General features: G+C 44.5%; 1 protein-coding gene across 2 annotated transcripts in view; it reads right to left on the bottom strand.

Annotated features, from left to right (window-relative positions):
• SORL1 (sortilin related receptor 1) overlaps positions 1-20862 on the bottom strand; it is a 96068-nt gene that overhangs the window by 11427 nt on the left and 63779 nt on the right. For both annotated transcript variants that reach the window (XM_044997257.1, XM_044997259.1), the window contains exons 27-41: positions 20602-20709; positions 19958-20089; positions 18680-18811; positions 17684-17818; positions 15207-15362; positions 14336-14485; positions 12784-12912; positions 10728-10854; positions 8504-8673; positions 7833-7945; positions 6208-6312; positions 4811-4883; positions 2729-2811; positions 1371-1467; positions 186-370 (exon numbers count right to left, since the gene is read on the bottom strand). In XM_044997257.1, coding sequence (XP_044853192.1) covers positions 186-370; positions 1371-1467; positions 2729-2811; positions 4811-4883; positions 6208-6312; positions 7833-7945; positions 8504-8673; positions 10728-10854; positions 12784-12912; positions 14336-14485; positions 15207-15362; positions 17684-17818; positions 18680-18811; positions 19958-20089; positions 20602-20709 — 1895 coding nt within the window. The remainder of the gene's footprint in view (positions 1-185; positions 371-1370; positions 1468-2728; positions 2812-4810; positions 4884-6207; positions 6313-7832; positions 7946-8503; positions 8674-10727; positions 10855-12783; positions 12913-14335; positions 14486-15206; positions 15363-17683; positions 17819-18679; positions 18812-19957; positions 20090-20601; positions 20710-20862) is intronic.

The following is a 20862-nucleotide window of genomic DNA, read 5'->3' as shown; positions in this document are numbered from 1 at the left end:
GTTTTGCAGAGTCCATGGTGCAAATCACTATAAATGGTGCAAAGTTCACCATGCTTTTCCTAAGGGATGGGCCTGGATGTTCACAAAAGCCTATCAAACCATTCTGTCCAAATGGCTTATGGCCTGAGGTTCCAAGGCTAAACCGAAGACAAGTCATGGCGGGTAAGAAAGGAACGGAGCCTTACGACGTTCCTGGGTCCAGTCCAGTTACACTCCACAGCAGTCTGATTGATGGCTTTGGCTTTGAGGCTTGGCGACGCAGGTCTCGTACCACTGGTCACCACATGTGCAAACGATAGAGGGCTGTCCCCCAGTGCAGTCTTGGCCCAGGCAGAAATTTCATATGAGGTGTGTGCTGTCAAATTACCCACTGAACAAGAGGAGAAAGTTGAGCCGTTTGGTTAAGCAAATTATTTGTAATCACTTGGACAGTAGATGAATGCTTTAATAAATATTACGCACTAATAGACAGTCACCTGGCCATTTGTTTTGTACGTTCATTCATTAGGCGTCATTTTTTAATACAGTTGCACCTGGGAACATGTCACTTAATAGAAACAGTTGTTTTATTGGTATGACAGTAAATGGCAGTGATTTCTCCTTAACTGATTAGCAGGGACACATTTGATTAGCCTCAGTGGTGCTTTGACCCAATGCTGAGACGGTACGAATTTCTAAGCTGCAGTCTTAATATGAAGGTAAAATGTTCAACGTGATCTGGCCAATCTGAGGTTTTAGACATCTATGTTGCTTAAAATACACCTGCAAATACTCATGGGGTGCAAAATTGCACCTGCTTTGCTCACAAATTGTGTCCACAGGAGCATGAGCCAGTGTCTGAAACTCTGGCTCGTCGTCTGGCATTTTCTGCAGATCTTTTTTTTTTCTTTCGTTTCCACTTAGTATATAATCCTGCCTCCTTGCCAGAATGATTCAGTTGTGTATTGGCGGGGGAGAATGGAGCCAGCAGCAGAGCCTGTGCCGAACTCTGCACATCCATGGGTGTATGCTCCCACGGTGGCAGTGCAGAGCAGTGCATGGAGGAGGAATGAGGGTGCGGGTTCACGACCGCCCTGCCCCATTGGCCATAACCCCGTGTAAAGGGAAAGGGCAGGGGCTACATTTGCCAATGTTGCTCTGAGGCCGGTGGCTTCATCCCAATTTACCTGGGGTTTTCCCAGAGGTCAAGGATTTGCAGCCTAGCCCTGAAATCCTTTGCTCACAGGAGTAATTCCTATTTACATGAGTAATCCTCCTAAGCGAAGGACTGCTCAGTTGAGCCCCTGTTGCAGGACAAGCCCTGAACCCCCCAGTGCCAATCTGCTCATCGGGATGTCCGAGGGCAAGACAGCTCCAGCTAGAGGTTTTACCTGTTTGTGCTGACTTTTCACCATCTAGGAACAAAGTCCTTTTTTCTTGCCTGTGGGTATCGAAGGTCCAGAAGAAGTTCACGATATAACCATTCACCTGTTAAGGAGCAACAGTACATAGAATGGATGAGCTGTTTGTTATGCTGTTTTTATATGCTGCTGAATGGAAGTTTTAAGTCTTCATATTGTATTTCCTGTAACAACTAAGGATACTGGTGTAGTCAAAAGTGGAGCTTATTTACCCTCCCCTGGGTGTCTCAATCCATTCCCCATCTTTCCTCCCCTAAGGTTCAGAGGCATTGTAATGTGGGGGGAGCATCAGGGAACGCAGACTGTGGGGAAAAAAGGCTGAGTATTTTTAATAGAGTTGGTCGGGAATTTTGGTCAGAAAATGTTGATTTGTTGAAACCGAAACTGTCTGCAAGAAATTGTCTGTTCGACGAATCTCCCAAATCAAAATTATAAAAAAAAAAAAAAAAGGTTTTGAAATGAAAAGTTTTCACTTTTTGATTCAAAGTAGTTTTGTTTGAAATTTTTAGTTAATTTATACTTCTAAGAAGTTAAAAAATAACAAAAGCTTGATATTGAAATAAAACAATTGACCCAATCTGAAATGGGTTTTTCAGATTATCCATTCATTAAAATTTTTCATATTTTGACTTTTTTTCCCATCCCAAAACAGAACAATTCCTCCCCTCCCCTGCCCCGAAATCTCACTCTCACAGGCTGGGAAAACCATTTTTAATGGTGAAGGCAAGGGGAAGCTATTTTCTTGGCTGGCTTGTTGTTATTTAGGATTCCAACATACAAATATCTATCATACAGTTTACAGCCCATGCAATAAGTGCAGGCGCCTTCGTTGTGTTCTAAGTGAAAACTGATTATACAGGATAGAAAAAAAGCCCCACTTCTCTCAATCCCTAGGGCTCATCTGAAACCTACCTCAGGTAGACCTACCTTCCCATACGAGATGAACTGGGTTAGCCCACAGCATAAAGAAACGTCATTAATTCTCTAAATTACAAGGCATACATAGTTCTACCAGCATCCTCTGCCTTTCTATGGGAGCTGGGAACCCTTTCATTACATGGTAAATACCAGACTGAAACAAGGTCCTTACACGTTAAGTATTAAATAATTCTTAAAACCCCAAACCCTCAATGACAGTGTATTTGTTTTCTAACCAGGTGATTTGCTTTAGGACAGGATTTTTTTTGGCTGAACAAGACTCGAATTGTCATTCTTTTATGTTTGCAGTGTTGTTGTAGGCATGTTATATAATGTTTATCCTGCCAAATATTTATGACTCTGATCTAGCTCCCTCTGCTCTGGTTCTAGCCAGAAAGTTCAAACTTTACCTTAATATTAGCGTCCACTTTCAGAGTGAAACTTATGGAATTTTCTTTGCAACTCTCAATATGGATGGTAGGCGGTGGGATGGCTGAAGGGAAAGGAAGAAACAGATATGAATTCAACACCGAAAACATAAAACACAATCCTATTTTTATGGGGCTGGATAAATGCAGATTTTCAGTTACTAACTATCCTGAAGGTTTTTTCCAACCAAGAGTTTCCCCATCTATAAAAGTTGCTAGAATCTGCTCCTACAGGAACTTGTTGGAGTAGTGTGCTGATGCTTGAAAGGTACATCTTAAAGTGAAGTTACTGTTTTAACCTGGGGTTGCTTAAATGCAAGGGATCCTATACACCAGGCCATCCTAAAATACAGCCCTATGCTTCCCTGTCTTTCTAACCACAGGGTGAAGACAGAGTGGATTGGATGTAGGATTTGTATTGCTTGTGAATTCAAACATGCAATTAGTTGCTCTTGCAACTCCTGAAGTGAATGGCGCAAATCCCACTGACTTCAATGAAGCAGAATCAGGATTGTATTGAGAAAGATACAAGTACCAGTAACACATTTCTTCCAAGAGGCCCCATGGCCTTGGTCCTTCCCTTGAAGGAAAGTTTAATAAAAGCAGGATGCATGGCAAACACCTCTCTGTTCAGTCTTATCATCTTCCCATCTGCTGCCCTACCTTATCTGCTTAGATTGCTATCGTGTCCCTTAGGTGTTGTAAAATATGCCTCCCTTCGCTGCAGCAGACAATAGGCAAACTGTCCCCTCTGCTACAAAAAGGCTTAATTGTGGAAGGAAAGATAGACTTCTGCTTCCAAATGTATTAAGGTAAGACATGATGGAGCCAGTACTTTAGAGTAATGGGTAAAGAGAGGAGAATGAGGTTATAGAAAACAGAGCTGGTTGAAAAATCCAGATGAAAAAAAATGCAGATGAAAATTGTTACAATTTATTCCTCCTCTGTTTTCCCAACTAGTTCTAATGATTAGTTACTGGTTGCTCTTTGTGTTACCAAGGATACTGCATTTTCAGTAGCATCGTCTCCTCTTCCCTGTTTCTGTTACAACGGGGAGAGAGCACTTAGATCTAACAAGTTAATGCTGAATTTAAAAAAAAAAAAGGAGACTGTCAGCAACTTAGGGATGAAAATGTATGTTTTATTTTAAAAATGCTGATATGAAATCTCATCATTTAAATGATTTCATGATTTAAAAAATATGCCACAGAAACAAGGTTTTATTGTTGTATCTAAACATTACCCTGCAATCTAACCATTGCAACCTTGTTCTAATGCAGGGGTCCCCAACCTTTTTAGGTCCAGGGACCGGTTTCGTTTGCCGGACCCTCCGCAGGCGTGCCTGCGGGAGGTCCAGCTGAGCCGCGGGACGAGCGCTCCCTCCGCAGTCGTGCCTGCGGGAGGTCCGCTGCTCTCGGGGCTCAGCTGGAGCTTCCGCAGGCACGCCTGCGGAAGCTCCACTGGAGCCGGTGGACCTCCCGCAGGCGTGCCTGCGGAAGCTCCAGCTGAGCCCCGGGAGCAGCGGACCTCCCGCAGGCACGACTGCGGAGGGAGCGCTTGTCCCGCAGCTCAGCTGGACCTCCCGCAGGCATGCCTGCGGAAGCTCCACTGGGTCGGTTCGCGGCCCGGTTTCTAAGAGGCCGCGGACCGGTACCGGGCCGCGGACCGGGGGTTGGGGACCCCTGTTCTAATGCATGGGAACCTGAGTGAAACTGACTAGCCTATGTTTACAAGCTACATGAAATGCAGAAGGCAAAATCAACAGAACCAAACCCCCACCAAACAGATTTTAAAAGTTCTTTCAGTATAAATAACCAAATGATTTATTAGTAATGGGAGTATGGAATTTGGTTGTCTAGAGCTACGATTTTTAATTTGACACTCTACGTTTTTCTTAAGGTGTAAATGCTATAGCTCCTGTTTATACAAAATACAGCAAATTCAGTACAGGTATTAAATCACTAAGGAAAAGACAGAAAACTACTATTCATGCTAATGCTTATGTTCAAGTTTTTTTCGGTGTTGTCCGAGTCCATTTAAACTGAAACCCAGAAAAATGTTTACCTTTGCCTTTCATGGTGGTTATGGATTTGGAATCACTCCAGTTTCCTACGCCCCGACTAGTTACTGCAGCAACCTTTTTCAGATTAGAAGGTGAGTTAAAATTTTATAATGAGAACAGAGAATGAGTTTAGAAAAGGGTTACTGGTGTCGTGGAACGGATGAGAAATGGACTTTGAAACAAAACACAAGAGCTTGTTTAATTACTTGGTAATATCAGGCTTGTGAACAGAGATAAAGCAGAGCTGTTTAGATTTAATTAATCTATTGAGATACATTGCAGATAACAGTATATGGCGAGATCTTTACAAAAAAAGCATGTAAAGTAAAGGGAGCTGGAATAATTCTGCCCAGTATAACCTAGCACGACTCCCATGAAATCCATGCTGGCAGCAATTCTGGCCCCAACAGAAAGGATAGTGCATATATTAAAAGGTACCCGCTTCTTGCACACACATGGGATTATACAAGTAACAGGACGACTACTTTGATTCATGAGGGTTGTATCCTGCTATCTGAATTGCCATTAATATCAATGAGAGTTTAACATGTGAAAAACTGGCAAGTTAAGAATGTACTCTTCGCCGTGTTTGCTTTTGCAGGCTTGCCTGTCACACTCAAATACGTGTGACTAATTTTAGTCTAGCCTTTAGCCTTCCCTAGCATCTCTCCTGCCCCATCCCCAACCTAGAAACACAGAAATATAGGGCTGGGAGGGACCTTGAGATGTCATCAAGCCTAGCCACCAGCTCTGAGGCAGGACCAAGTAAACCTAGAACGTCACTGACGGGTGTGTGTCCAACCTGTTTTTAAAAAACATCCAGTTGATGGGGATTCCACAACCTCCCATGGAAGCCTATTCCAGGGTTTAATTACCCTTAGAGTAAAAAGTTTTGTCTAATATCTAACATAAATCTCCCTGGCTGCACATTAAGCCCATTACTTGCTGTCCTACCATCAGTGGACAGAAAACAATTGATCACAGTCCTCTTTAGAACAGCCCTTAACATATCTGAAGACTGATACCCGTTTTATTTCTTTCCCCCATGATACAATTACAGCCAAATTTGTCTCTGACCTATATCCTGTGCAACCAAAGTGACTTCAGAACTGTGCCATCTGGAGATGACTTTTAAAACTGCAACCTGGGTTTCTTGGATGGGGTGAAAATCTAAGGACAGAATTTGAGCCTTAAGTTTTGCCTTTTCTTGTCAGTACACAATGAAGGAGTCAGCAAATGTGCTGGCCTGCTATGTACTGTTAGCAATACCGTGTCTTAACTTGCTGCCCTGGCACTAGTCTGTCAGTTAACTGTGCAGTGCTCAGATCATCCAGTAAAAGAAAACCCACTTGAGAATGTGTGCAGTAGACCTAGAATCACCGGCTTTTAAAATACTCACTCTTAGTGTGTATAATTTGTTGACCTGCAAGTTCTCAATCTCGGTATAGTTCTTACTGGCTCTAAGTGAGGACCACTCCTTGGAACCACTTCTACTGTATTCCACCTAATGGGGTGAAAACAAGAGATCGGAGGGTCACAATCAACAATACAACAGGGTGGGATGTGGGATGGACGGGTGGCTAGCTTTAAAGCACTATGGGCCATTAAAACTACACAGGGGCCAGAACTCAAGCCCTCAATCTGAATGCTCAGATCTGGGGTGGGACATAGCACACTTCTAACCAAAACCATGCAACTTTCCTCACCTGTCTTGTCTAAACCCAGAGATTGAGAGACTGTCTGTATAACATTTGCTATGCGGGACACTTTCTGCAGAGTATAGGGACCCCTGGCTGTATGGAAGATTCCCCTCTGCTCCACTATACCCTGTGCATCCACAGGCAGAACCTGGTCTCTCTCAGTGATCAACTAGGCTATTCATTCAGGGGCCACATCAAGCACTTAAAACCTTAAGAGACTTTACTAAAGAACTAATACAAGCTTCCTCTTACCAGCTCTGACAAGTATAAAGGTTGGATTTATTCTCTGTGTAGGAGACAGTTGCATCTTAAAGTTTTTTTAACTGTCTTTTTTATTATTATTGTTTATCACAGTCTAACTGAAAGAAAAAGGAATCCACCCCATAGAAAGAGGGACAATCACTGTCTTCCCATATGTCTCTAATAAATGCAGGCTTTCTTGCATCATTAAATCTGAACTGGAATTTCAGTGGCTGTATGTATAGAGGCAATTTTGCCTGAGCTCCCCAATAAAACTCAATTTTCCATCATCCGCCCCTCAATCTCATTTATTCATCTTCCTCGTTATTATTGTAATGGACCTGGAAAAAATATTTACTGGATCTCTGCAATAACTGCACTGTATCTTCTGCTCCTGTTTGGATTCAGTCTCTGATCATGGAGAAAGTAGGTAATTGTCGAAGAACACGCTCACAATCTAAGTTAACCGAGCTGCCATTCACTCTAATTTCCAATTACAAACTGTAAGCTCTGTGGGGCAGGGACCTTCTTTCTGCTCTGTGTTTGTACCGAGCCTAGCACAACAGGATCCTTGTTCATGACTAGGGCTCCCAGGTGCTACACTAATACAAGTAATAACTAACTGCAATAATTCAGGAAAACATTTTAGCATATGTTTAAATCCCACTGATTTAAATGAGATTCAATCAATGCTTACACTTAAACATGTGCTTAAGTGCTTTGCTGAATCGGGACCTCTGTGCAAAGGGGCTCACACAGGCCATGTGAAGGGTTTGAGTAGTCCTGAAGCTTCCTGCAGATGATATGCATGCACTGAGGGCGAAACATACCTCTGGCCACTTCGGTCTCACTTAAGTGCATAAAACACGCCTCTGTGGAACTTAAGCCCAAGCCTTGCACAGATGGGACTTTCACCATGAGTGAACAGCTGCAGATAGTTTTGCTCAGAAGGATCAAATTCCCAGAGCCATAAACCACTGAGACCCTTTGCAGTGAGGAAGGAATCCTTCCTTCTGCTGCGCATGCAGGGCTCCCATTTAGCTTTGGGTCTTGACTGTGGAACGAGTCGCAGAATAATACTTACGATGTACTCTCGGATCAGGCCGTGGGCAGACATGGGCGGAGCCCAGCGGGCGATCACCACGCCTTCCAGCTCTTTCTTTAGGGACAGCTGAAGATGAAGGGGGGGATCGGGTACTACCAAAGAAACAAGCGAGTTAGTGACAGACTGGCTACAGGGGTCTGTTCATCAGAATCATACGGGGAAAAAAGCCAAGAACAAGTGTCCAGCTATTAGTGAGCAGCTTATTCCCTACTGGAGCTTGGTCACACCACAGAGCCAGTGGGTGCGGGGGATCAATGTAAGAGCACCCCCTTCCCAGGGATTCTCCGCCAGCAGAGTGCCCTTGGCAAGATCAAGCAGAAGGGGCGACTAACAACCTATTGCTCGTGGGAAGTCGGAGACCCACGTGTGGGAGGCTGCCTTCTGTGTGCAGATCTGCGGGGAGAGGACCCAGGCTCTGAATGTGTACCATTCATCCCTTAGAGATGCTGTAACTAGAGGGTGCAATCTGGCTCCAGTACAGTCAACAGCTGAGGCTCTGTTCTCTTGTCTTCTGCAAAAAGGCGTGGGATGCTATTCAGAAAACACCCCTCCACCTTCTCTTATGTGGAAGCACAGTGCTGTGGCTACTTGACGGATCAGAAGTGTTACACACCCAGGAACTCAGAACAGAACATGCAAAGACCACTTACATCCCTCCGGCGTACGCAGAGTAATGAAGTCATTGGTGTTGTACACTTTGCTGAGGCACTGGACCTGAACTTTGACCTGATAGGTGCAATCTGGCTTGAGGACTTTCAAGACACTGTTTGTTTTGCTGCTGTGAGTTTCTAACGTTTTCCAAATGCTTTCGCCAACCATCCTGTGAGACAGAATAAAACCATTGAACTCAGGAGGTATTTCTGTAGCTGGAGGTGTTAGCGTGTTCTAAGAGCACCCATCATCTAACAACACTTTAAAGGCCTGCTTTTGTTTGTTTGTTTGTTTGTTTGTTAAAGGGACACTATTAACTTAGAGCTAGTTCGCTTCAAAATATGAGTTAAATCATTGAAAGTTTTACACCTGCCACTTTCTCAATTTTTTTATAACACTGCCTTAACTTCTTGACACTTCTTCTCTCATGGTTGCTCTGTCCCACACAAAGGCCTAAACCAGGGATCAGCAACCTTTGCCACGTGGCCCGTGAGGGAAATCCGCTGACAGGCCAGGACGGTTTGTTTACCTGCAGCGACCGCAGGTTCGGCTGATTGCAGCTCCCACTGGCCGTGGTTCACCGTTCCAGGACAATGGGGGCTGTGGGAAATGGCGCGGGCCGAAGGATGTGCTGGTCGTCGCTTCCCACAGTCCCCAATGGCCTGGAGCGGCAAACCGCAGCCAGTGGGAGCCGCGATCGACCGAACCTGTGGACGTTGCAGGTAAACAAACCGTCCAGGCCTGTCAGCAGATTTCCCCGACGGGCTGCGTGTCAAAGGTTGCCGACCCTTGGCCTAAACAAACAAAAGGGGAAACTGACTATACACAAATGGCTGGAAGTTGAAGATAGTCTAATTCAAGGGTCATGGTGGATTCTACATTACTGATAGTTTTTTTATGTCACAACTGGCTTTTTAAAAAACAGATATGATCTAGTTCACACATCAATTATTTTTGGGAAGTTCTGTGGGATGTGTTATACAGGACGTATCACTAGACTATCACAATGGTCCCTTCTGGCCTTAGAAAGTATGAATTTAGAAAATGCTGGCAAATGCACAAGGTAAACAATCTGAAAAACATAGAGACAAATCATTTTTCTGTAATCTCTTCTAGCTAAAGACATTTCAAGTCTTGTTGGTAACAATAATGGGTAAAGCAGAAATGAGATTTTTAAGTTGATTTTACAAGGTGCTTAAGAGAGTGCCTACCTTTACACCAGGGTGGACTGATTTAAAACAAAGTGATTTAAATCATCAATTTTAATCAACTTTTCCATTTGTACATCACTTATTTTCTAAAGAGAGGTACGTTCTCATTGGTTGATATAACCGTTAAAACATGTTGATTTACAACTAAATAGAGCATTTACATTAGATTTTGGTACATCCTTTTGCTATCCAGTGGCCACACTATAAATATATACAGTTATTTAAGCAATTATATAGCTTAATATTTTCAGATTCTTCTTTACTGTACATGTTAGTATGTTAGAAAATGGTAAAAGATGTATTGCTTAGTTACTTGATACGTTTTGCTTATGATGAGGATGGAAACTGCAATTTAACTAAATACACACAACGGTATATACAAATATTTTTATTAAACAAAGCAACCTTGCATATTTTGGATGCATAAACTTCCCTTATCAAAACATCTTTCCCATTTACAACTAAGTGATTTATTAAACACAGGGATTAGCTGGGTAGTCAGTTGATTAAACATTATTTCAGGTCAGCCTGAGAAAAATTTCACATATGCCTAAGTGAAAGTGACTGGTCCTTAAGGGCCTAGTCTCTCCAGAGCTTCTTGAAAATGAGATTGTCTTCTGTGTTACTTAGCCTGAGCTTATTTATAAAGCCTGACCTCAAAAGTTAGGTGTTTCCCCCCCCCCCCATTTTCTTAGTATAGAAAAGCAGCCTTTAACGCAAAGTTTTTGATAGAGGCTCATGGATTCATCATATTTATTTTGTATTAAAATTGTATTTAAATATTTTAAGCAATTATAATAAATTTAGGCCTTAACATATTTTGTATTAAATTCAGATTTCCTTTTTAACAAAAAGAACTTATAATTTAAATAACAAAATCTAAAAAAAACCTGATTTAAATGAATCATAGATTTTTATCTACCCTGCTTTTATACACAAGTAGTCACAATGAACTTAGTTCTACTCGCACGTTTCATTAAATAAAAAGATAATCAAGATTCATGCAATTTACCTGTAATAGACATTATACACACAAGATGTTGAGGACATTTTTTTAGGTCGGGCCCACGTTAAAGTGATATCACCAGAGAAATCAGCCGTCCACTGGAGATTCTGGACTTTGTACACAATTGTGTCATCTAAGCAGATAACAGAAAATATTATTTTAGAGAGGAAAATAAAAGCAGTGCTTTACAGAATAGGGGGTAAAGAGTTATGTGGCACAATCAGCGCCTATAGCTGTAGACTGAAGCATACACTTAAATAATCAGTGCCCATGGAAAAAGCACCGTCTGAAATAGTTCAGAAGAGCACTAATGGGCCTGGAGTGGCCCTTCTCACCAATCTGACCTAGGGAGTCACTTCTCTACTTGTGGAACACCTCTAGGTCATGAATCTCTTCGAAGCACGGCCTTGTTCTGCACACTTTTCTTTATAATGCCTAGAACACGGAGGCTGGTGAAGAAGGCTGGTCTTGGGATCAAGGCAGTGGGACCCAGGTGAGCTGGGTTCTATAGCTCACTTTGCCGCAGTCTCCCTCTGGGACCTTGGGCCAGTCATTTAGTTGCTCTGTGCCTCAGTTTCCCCACTTGTAAAAGAGAGGAAAATTGCGCTTCGTTTCCGCACAGGCACGTTGGGAGGATCCATTCACTGATGTCTGTGGGACACTTGGATAATACAGCGCTGAGGGCTGCGTAAGCGTCTAGACAGACAGCTGGTGCTCAATGTTCAGAAAGTGTCATTTATTCCTTTAGGTCACCTGCTTCTTTCTCCTTGTTGGAGAATGTGTGCGAGGCTCAATGTGGGAGAGAGCCTGGCTGCCAATCAGCTCCACAGCTGGGCTCTGTGGAAGGCAGTGCCCTCTAGCGGCTGCAATAGGGGACTTGCAACCAGGAAACATCGTCTCTAATTCTAGCTAGTGCCCTGCCTGTCTCTGTGCTTCACTTTCTCCATCTGAAACATATGAGGCTTAATCGCCTGCTTTTCCTGAATTGCTATGAGATCCTCAGCTGGAAAGCCCTAGAAGTGTTATCATAGCTACCCACCGTCTGGCAGTTCCACAGTCTCCACTCACTGCTCCTGTATGTGGTCCCCTGCAAAGACAACCCTCCCCTATATCTGTGGGCCACCTTGTTCCCCTTTATGTGCAGTTTGTCCCGCTCTGTGTCCCATTTCCCCCCTGACTCATTGCTCAGCTGCCAGGCCCCTGAGCTGTGGACTCCAGCTCCGCTCCCAGGGCCCTACTGAGCCCACTGGTTTTATTTCCAGTTTATTAAGAAAACTAAACAGAGAGCTCCGAGCTGCTCCTGATGAAGTTTCCTAATCAGCAGAAAATTAAACCAATGAGGCTGCCAGCCCACGGGGGAGGCTCCAGCAGCAGCAAGTCTAGCAGGATAAAGCAAGGGTTTCTTGCCTCACTTCAGCATTCCAGCCCAGCTGTGGGTCTCAGGGGCTCCTTGGCCCCCCGTCTGGGCCAATTCTCAGAATCAATATTTAATTAAAGAGCTACAAACTGATTGATGTTCAGTACCCCGAGCAGTTTACTAGGAAAATGGCTGAATCCCACAGCTGGGAAAAGACAGTGATCGATGTTGTTATTATCTATCCAGAACGGACCAGGGCTTCCAATCAGAGTGTAACACGTCTGGCTCCAGGGGCATGGGAGGAATTGCAAGTGAGGGAGCGAGGGAGCTTAGCTCGGTGCCTGTGGTCCCAGGGATATGTTTTTAGAACAGGACACAGTGGACAGGTGCTTGCAAAAATGCACCCACTTGTTGGCTGTGCTAATCAGGGAAAGTCCTGTATTTGTGTGACACTAAATGACTAATGCTATTTGCCTGCGTCTGCAATTGCTGTAGTTGCATTGAAGGACATTATGTGTGTGGAAGCAGGAAGGGAGGTGTCTGATTGTGAGCAGGAGGGGAGATGGACCATATGACTGTGAACAAAGGAGGGGTGGTCAAGGTGATTGTGAAGGAAGGAAAGACGCCCATGAGACAATGTCTGTATTATAACGTGGTCTGTGCTATGGAAAATGCAAGAACTTCCATGATAGCGCATTTACTTACCGGTGCAGTTTCTCTCGTCGCTGCTATCTGAACAGTCCAGAAATCCATCACACCGCTCTGCTGTCATGATACAGGCTTCCTCATCTTCACATTTATAACCGTTAGGGCATGATAGTGTGCTGCGAGTAGCTGGAAGAGAGAAAAGCATTGCATGATTCAAAGCAGGAGAGCTCATTTACAAATGTCCTGTCCGGATCACGTTGCACAGTGCCCTCAAGCACACCACTAAACCGCAGCCATACTGAAATGCAGAGGTGGCTGCATCCTGTTTATGGATAAAGCGATCCCAGTGTAGAATTTGTAATTGTTATTGTTACTACTTTCATATTAGAACATCTTGCTGAGATTTTTGCAGTGAATGGCGTGACAGTGTATCAATCACTAACCATGTTGATAACTAGGGTGCTCTAGGAGGGTTTCATTTTGCACACCGAGGTTAAGAGACTAATTTTCAGTTGCACAAAACAGTAATTTCAAAAAAGCAAGTGACAGGTAATGGTTTTATTGTGAGCTTTTAGCACAAAAACAGACATTTTAATGTCTCTCTCTATAGATGAAGAGACTGAGCTTAATTTTCATATTTGGGAAGTTGAGGCAAAATGGCAGTCTGGCACCTAAAAAAGGTGTCCAAGTTTGTTTGAGTCTCTAAGCCCAACTTTCGAACACGGAGTCAGATTTTCAAAAGTGCTCAGCACCCAGCAGCTCCTATAGTTCTCTGAGCACGTTGGAAAATCTGGTGCTATATCTTTCTGTCTATACTTTATATTCATATATATTTCCCAGCAGAGTGAATTCTGAATGTGACATCCGCCTTTGTATTGTTTTTCATCTCCTTATCACATTTTCACACCAGGCCAGCAAGAATTTGACGCTGCCGCCAATGAAGTCAATAGCAAAACTCCCACCGACTTCAATGAGAGCAATATCACACTATGAGGCTACCAACTACCATCCTGTTTTAATTAATGTTTTCTGGTCAACTCATATAACAGGGGTATGACGTTATAAACAGACACAAACTGAGTCTCACTCAAAACGTATGTTTCCAATAGGAGTGAGGAATAGACACCCAAGCGTTAGTCTTTCCCCAACATACCAATGCTATTCTCTGATGTTAAAGCCATATATAGAGGGCAGTCTTGTCTAGTGGTTAGGGCACTAGACTAAGAATCACATGAACTGGGCTCTACTTCTTATTCTGCCATTGACCTGCTGTGTGAATTTACGCAAGTCACTTCCTCTCTCTGTGCATGTTTCCAATTCTGCTCTTTGTTACCTTGTCTATAGAGATAATGAGCTTTATGGGGGCAAGGACCATCTCTCGCTAACTCTGTACAGCATCTAAATTAGGCTCTACCGTAATACAGCTAGTAAGTGTGTGTCTGTTTTTACATTAGTACTGCACCAAATGTGTTACACTGCATTACTCATTGCATAGCACTAGCACGGATTCCGCTTGCACAGATGCGATTTGCTGTGGTCTGGTCTTTAAAGAAAGCCTTGCTCAGGGAGAGCTAAAGCACCGCTCAGCCTGTGGGAAATGAGCACTTACGACAGTTCATTTCATCCGTGCCATCCTGGCAGTCTCTCAGGCCATCACATCGCTTCCAGTTAGGGATGCACTTCCTCAGCTGCTGACACTCAAACTCAAACCTGCTGCACCGGCCGAGGGAGGTGGTGGAAGTCGCAGTTACGTTGGCTACTGGGAACCAAGAGGAGGAAGAAGAGAAGAGTCAGCAAACTACACAAGCAATAGCAGAACCCCCGGCTGAGCAATGGCAGTGACTGACAGACTGAGTTGTCTATTGGTTCCTCTAGTTCAGAATCGGTTCGCATCTCCCCACTCCACCAGATGGCAGCCTCTTCCTGTATAAAGTAACTAAATCCACTGCTGCCTCCCTTATCCAAATCCCACATGTCCTAACCAGGGCCAGCTCTCCTCAGTGTTTCTTGGGTTGCAGTGCAAAAGCTGGCCTGCTACTCTAAAGGCAACCTACAAATGGGGATACTGGCATATGCTCAGGCTTCTAAGTCTGGAAAGGAATCTACTGCGGCACGCTCCTGCCCAACTACCTGAGAGTCTCAGGTGTCTCTTCCTAAACACAATCAGAAAGTGTTATGGCTGCAAGCATGTAACAGTCTAGTTTGAGCTGGGACAGAGATGTGTTTTCTCAGCAGCCACTGCTCCGTGGCAAATATTTCTATTAATTCTCAGAATTCAGGGTGAGCGAGCCGAATTCTCTCTTGATTCAAGTGGGTGCAACTCCACGTGAGTGAACTGAGCGGCACCCTTTACCCCAGCATATAGTGTGGCCCAAGTTTTCTAACATTTACATTTGAGGCTTTATTTCTCAGGAACACCTTTGCAGGGAATAATCACCGCTGAGTGTAAAACAAAGCGGCAAGGGAGGAGAAAACCTTACATAAAGTAGGGCAGGCTTCCTCATCTGAGCCATCTGTGCAGTCCTGATATCCATCGCAAACCCAACTGTTCATGATGCAGGCGCCGCTGTTGCAACGGAAGTGGTTAGGTAAACATGTCACTGGGGCAGATGTCGTAAAGGGAAGGATCTGTGAACCTAAAAATAAACCAGTGAGAGCTGATCTTACTGGACATGTTCCTACGTCTGATTATGTGCTAAAAGCTTTTTCTGTTCCTAGGAGACCGAAAGGCAAAATCCCAGGATATCGGTTGAAAAAGGGGGAGGATGGGGAATACTTTACAAGTGCAGTATTTTTATTCTAACAGCACAAAGCTGGCTCCCAGAGCCAGACCTAAACATAAAACAAAGCTGCTGTCAAAGGACAGGAACTCAAGGGTGAAAACACAGTGATGCATCTTATTCATGTGTTTTTTAAAGGGTAGTACCACTTTAAGTGCAGGAAGGTGCACAGTGATTGCGGTGAGCTTTGTAGCCTCCGTCCCTGCAGGATGCAGACTATTCAACTTCTCCCTAGGTTTCCTGTGGACATTTCCCAGTAGCAGCTTCCAATATACATGGGCCTGCTTCTATGCACCCTCCCCATAAGTGGATACAGACAAGCCACAGTCTGGTCAACGCAGACAACTCCAGTAGGTCAACATAGACCAAGTATGCATTCTGGCTCGGCACAGAAACCCTCTCCACATGCTAAAGCCATGGTCCCGCAAATCAGATCTACCTGGGAGGACCCTTATATAATCCCAAGGTTCCACTGAAATCAAGGTTTTTCCATAAACAAATCTGATTTCAGCATTGGGGCCTTAATCAAGACAGCCCCGATGTCTTGTGTGATCAGATAAAACAACCAGGAAAGGGTGACGGGCTTACCTGTCTGTCACACGACTTAGCAGGGATTTAAGGGAAGGGTGTGTTTTCCTCCTAGTAGGAGAAATAGGCAAGGAGAAGACCTCTACAGACTGCAGCCCATGTGGGGAAGGGGAATTGCTTTGATGTTACTCGAGTTTTCTACTTAACCAATATTGTGCCTGAGGGAAGGAGCTGTAACAGACACAGAGATCACCAGCTTACACGGTAGCACGCGATCCAATGAGCCTGGTCTATATGCCGCAAGCGTGCCGATTTCACTAAGTCTGTTTAGAAACCAATTCAGTTAACTCTGTGCAGCCTCCTAGTGTGGACGTGCTCAAATTGATTTAGGTGCGTCCATGCTAGGGAACTGCTTCAATTTAACTATCCTGGTTTCTGACTATGTGAAATGGGCCCACGTACTTGTCTGTAGACCATGCTAAGAGATTCTCTGCTGGACAGGAAGCTTCTGTATCATTTATTTAAACAAACATACCGTGTAAAAATGACTGAGTCAGGGTACTTCTGTTTTGTGCTATGATCAATGTAAAACATGCAAAAATGTAACTCATTGCTTGAACAAGGCAATAATAAGGACTCAGCAGAGGGCTAAGTGCTATAACTGTGATGCATCAGCTGTTTTAAAAATGAGTGGCTAGATAGAAGATAAAGTCATCACTGATACAGTCTCCAGATGACACAGAGATTCAGGGAGTGGTAAATAAGGAAGAGGACAGGTCACTGATACAAAGCAATCAAAATCGCTTGGTAAGCTGGACACAAGCAAACTATATGTGTCTTAATAGCTAAATGTAAAATTATACATTGAGGAACAAAGAATGTAGGCCGTACTTACAAGAGGGGAGACTCTATCCTGAGAAGCAGTGACTGAAAAAGACTTGGGGTCATGGTGAATAATCAAGTGAAGATGAGCTCTCATTGTGAAGCTGTGGCCATTAAGGCTAAGGTGTGATCCTTGGACTTATAAACAGGGGACTCTTGGGTAGGAGTAGAGGCTATTTTACCTCAGCATTTGGCATTGGTGCGACCACTGCTAGAATACTGTGTTCGGTTCTGGAGTCCACACTCAAGAAGGATGTTGATAAATTGGAGAAGGTTCAGAGAAGACCCATGAGAATGATTAAAGGACTAGAAAACATGCCTTAGAGGGAGAGATTCAAGGAGCTCAATCTATTTAGTTTAACAAAGAGAAAGTTAAAGAGTGATTTGATCTATAAGTACCTACATGAGGAGCAAAAATGTGATAATGGGCTCTTCAGTCTAACAGACGAAGATATAACAACGGCTGGAAGTTGAAACTAGACAAATCTAGACTGGACATATGATGTAAATGTTTAACCCTGAGCGTTATTAGCCTTTGGAACAATTTACCACTAATTGTGGTGGATTCTCCATCACTGGCAATTTTTAAATCAAGATATGGGATGTTTTTCTAAAAGTTTTGCTCTCGTTCCAACAGGAATTAATTCAGGGAAGTCCTATGGCCTGTGTTATGCAGGAGGTCAGATTAGATGAATGTGCAGTCAGTCCCTGCTGGCTTTATAATCTATGGAACAGATAACTGAGGCAGCAGCCACCCTGGCTCTTACCCCCACATTCCTTCTCGTCAGACCAATCACCACAGTCATTCTCCTCGTCGCATTTCCACCGGTTAGGGATGCAGTGGCCATTCTCACACTGGAACTGGTAGTAGCGAGAGCAGTTCGGCACTTCCGTTGGGTTTTCTAACAATGATAGGAGATTGTCAGGAGGTCCCGCATTCCTGACTCCTCGGTGACACAGGTTCTGTCCATGCTACAGCTCAACCCTGACTAGTGGTGCTCCATAGCTCACCCACGCAGCGCTGTTTCCCTGATAGCCAAACCCCGATCCCTCACAATCTCCACTATGGTTTATTTATTGTTATTTACGCAGCACCCAAAGCGGGCTAGATGCTGTATGGACAGGTAACAGAAGCAGCCTCTCCTCCGTGGAGCTTACCTTTGAAAATCAGATCTCGCACAGTAAGGCAAGAGCTGAGGCGGGGGGGAATGGAGTGGAGAACGTGGCTAACATAGTCTGAACGGGCGGTTGGCTGTGCATGTTTTCCTAAGGCTTGCAGGCAATAATTACTAACCCTGCTCTCAGATATCAGACCCCTGTCTACACTGGCCTGGGAATCTGTGCAGCAAATGTGCTCGCATATGGCTTCAAGTCAGCCATAGTATAGAGAAGGGCCTATGATATGAGATTATCAAGAACTCAATGGATATGGTCATGGGAGGCAGCACGGTCTAGTGGATAGACACGGGACTGGCATTCAGGAGACCCAAATTCTGTCTGCACTTCTGCCACTGGACTGCAGGGTAGCCTTAAGCAAGCTACGTCACTGCTCTGTGCCTCCGTTTCCCTAGTGGTAAAATAGGGATAATGACACTGATCTCCTTTGTTAAAACACTGAAATCTACAAACAAAAAACGCTCTCCATCTCTCTCTCTATAAAGTGATTGCAGTCCTCCCCATGGTGACCGCTTGGTATCCTAGGGGAAGGCAACGCTGTTAATACTCAAAATAAGACTGAGGGGTTAATGATCCTCTCTGCTCACCACAGTTTGCTTCATCAGAGTAATCCCCACAGTCATCCATCCCATCACATTTCCACACCAAACTGATGCACACGCCATTCTGGCACTGGAAGTTGAATTGGTCACAGGTCCGGTGAAACTCTGGGTCTTGGGCTAAAAGGGACAAAGCGAAGTTGAAAAAATAAAAAGTCAAATGCAGCTGTTCTTTCTGAGAGCTTTAGTACAAAGGTGAAGGGCTCAGAGTGTGGCTAGCTGTGGGGAAGGGAGCGTCGGGCACAGAGAATCCAGCCTGCCTCATTGCACAATGGACGGAGGCAGCCAAGATCCTGGTTCCTTGTGCATCCGGCCTGCAATAACTGGCACTGCTTCACACAGACAATGCTGCTAGCAACCTGTAAAAGATGGAGCAGCTTTCCGGCCAGGCAGATGGAATGGGGCTGATGCACAGGAAGCACCCGCTGCACCTTTTCAAAGAGTTGAAGCATATTCCTTATACAGCAGCAAGACATCAAACAAACACTAACTGCCTCGAGTTTAGAAGAAACATCCTCTGCAGGCAGAATAGCCCATAAATGTCTGTTATGGGCTTCCCTGCACCTTCCTCTGAAGCTTCTGGCACCGGCCACTGGAGAGAGGCCGTCCCTATGCTCACACCCTCCTCCCGCTGGATGGCATTACCCGGACTCCGCTGGAATGGTCTGCGGGACAGGGTGTATGCACCCACTGGCCCCAAAGCAGCCGCTGGCTGTAAAAGCCAGGTTAGAATCCTATGGGGCAAAAGCCCAGCTTTGTCAAACATGCTGGTGAAACAACCGGTCCTATTGAACTTGGACTATAAAACATAATTGCTTGGATTTTGGAGACAACCCTCGCGAAACAGCAACCAACAGAAACCAGGATTTTTAAAGTCAACAAAGTGCTACTCAGATCATTAACATCCAGACCGGGCCTAATTTAAAGGAACATACAAGTGGCTTGGTATGTCATTTACACAGTCCGGAAATGACACACTAAGCCCCTAAGGATGCTTATTTATTCCCTTTTGGGATCTCTTCAGAGCGGTGTTGACTAGTGGATGGAGCACTGGACTGGGGTGGGGCTCTGCAGACCGGGGTTTCTAGTCCCAGTTTTGCCACTGGCCTGCTGAGTGATGTGAGGCAAGTTATTTCACTGTCCAGTGCCTCCGTTCCCCCCATGAGGATAATGGTACTGACCTTTGTAAAGTGCTTTGAGATCTACTGATGAAAAGCGCTAGGTATTAGGTATCTGCTAGATTATTGGTATTACTGAAACACTTACAGCACCCAGCATAGTTGGCATCTTCATCCGAGCCATCCCGACACTGCACAATGCCGTCACACACCATGGAGTGGAACAAGCACTGCTGCCGGTTCTTGCACACAAAGTCCATGTAACGCGTGCACAGGGGGTCTAGGGGAAACAAAAGGGATTGCAGGGAGAATTACAGCATTTCAGTGCATGGCAATAAGAGACGTTTGTCCACTGCCTAGCACAATGTGATCCTGGTCCATGACTAGGTTCCTACATGCTATGATAATACAAATAATACGTAGTAACAACACTGTAGACAAAGTTCTTTTGTTATTTGATCTATGTGTACTTAACCACCCTCTGACTTACAGAGAGTCAAATACACCGGCTAGATCTTATCTAGTGCTGGATAATTCTGATGATCAATAATACAAGCTATGCAGCTATTCAGGCTTATCTTGTGTCATGTGCCAGGGTGAAAGCGATAGGCAGTAGATATCAAGAAGGAATCGCCTGCCACGCTGTTTATAGAGCTACATAGGTGACATACATTATACAGGGGGCTTTTGCTTTCCTGTGAAGCATGAGGTGTTCATCTCTGTTCCAGATGGGATGTGCTATTCAACTGACCCATCTGGTGCTGCAAATTCCGAGTTCCTGTGTGTACCCACCACAGTGCTGTTCGTCAGAGCCATCGGAGCAGTCATGCAGCCCATCGCAGTGCTTGCTATTTGGGATGCAGGTTCCATTCGGGCACTGGAAACCGTTGCACTTTTTTTCTAAAATTCATTTGAAAAAGCAGCCTTAAGTATGGAAGAATTTCAACCCATAGGAATGGAATTAGAGTTTGGTTCTGTTTGTTAGTCCCGAGTGGCCGAATCCCAGGGGCACTCGACAACTCCCAGAAAACCCCAGAATCAGCTGCGCCCTTT

Source organism: Mauremys mutica, chromosome 22 (assembly GCF_020497125.1).
Source record: "Mauremys mutica isolate MM-2020 ecotype Southern chromosome 22, ASM2049712v1, whole genome shotgun sequence".
Taxonomy (NCBI): Eukaryota; Metazoa; Chordata; order Testudines; family Geoemydidae; genus Mauremys; species Mauremys mutica.
The sequence above is the reverse complement of the archived record's forward strand: the minus strand, read 5'-3'. Positions and strand labels throughout refer to the sequence as shown.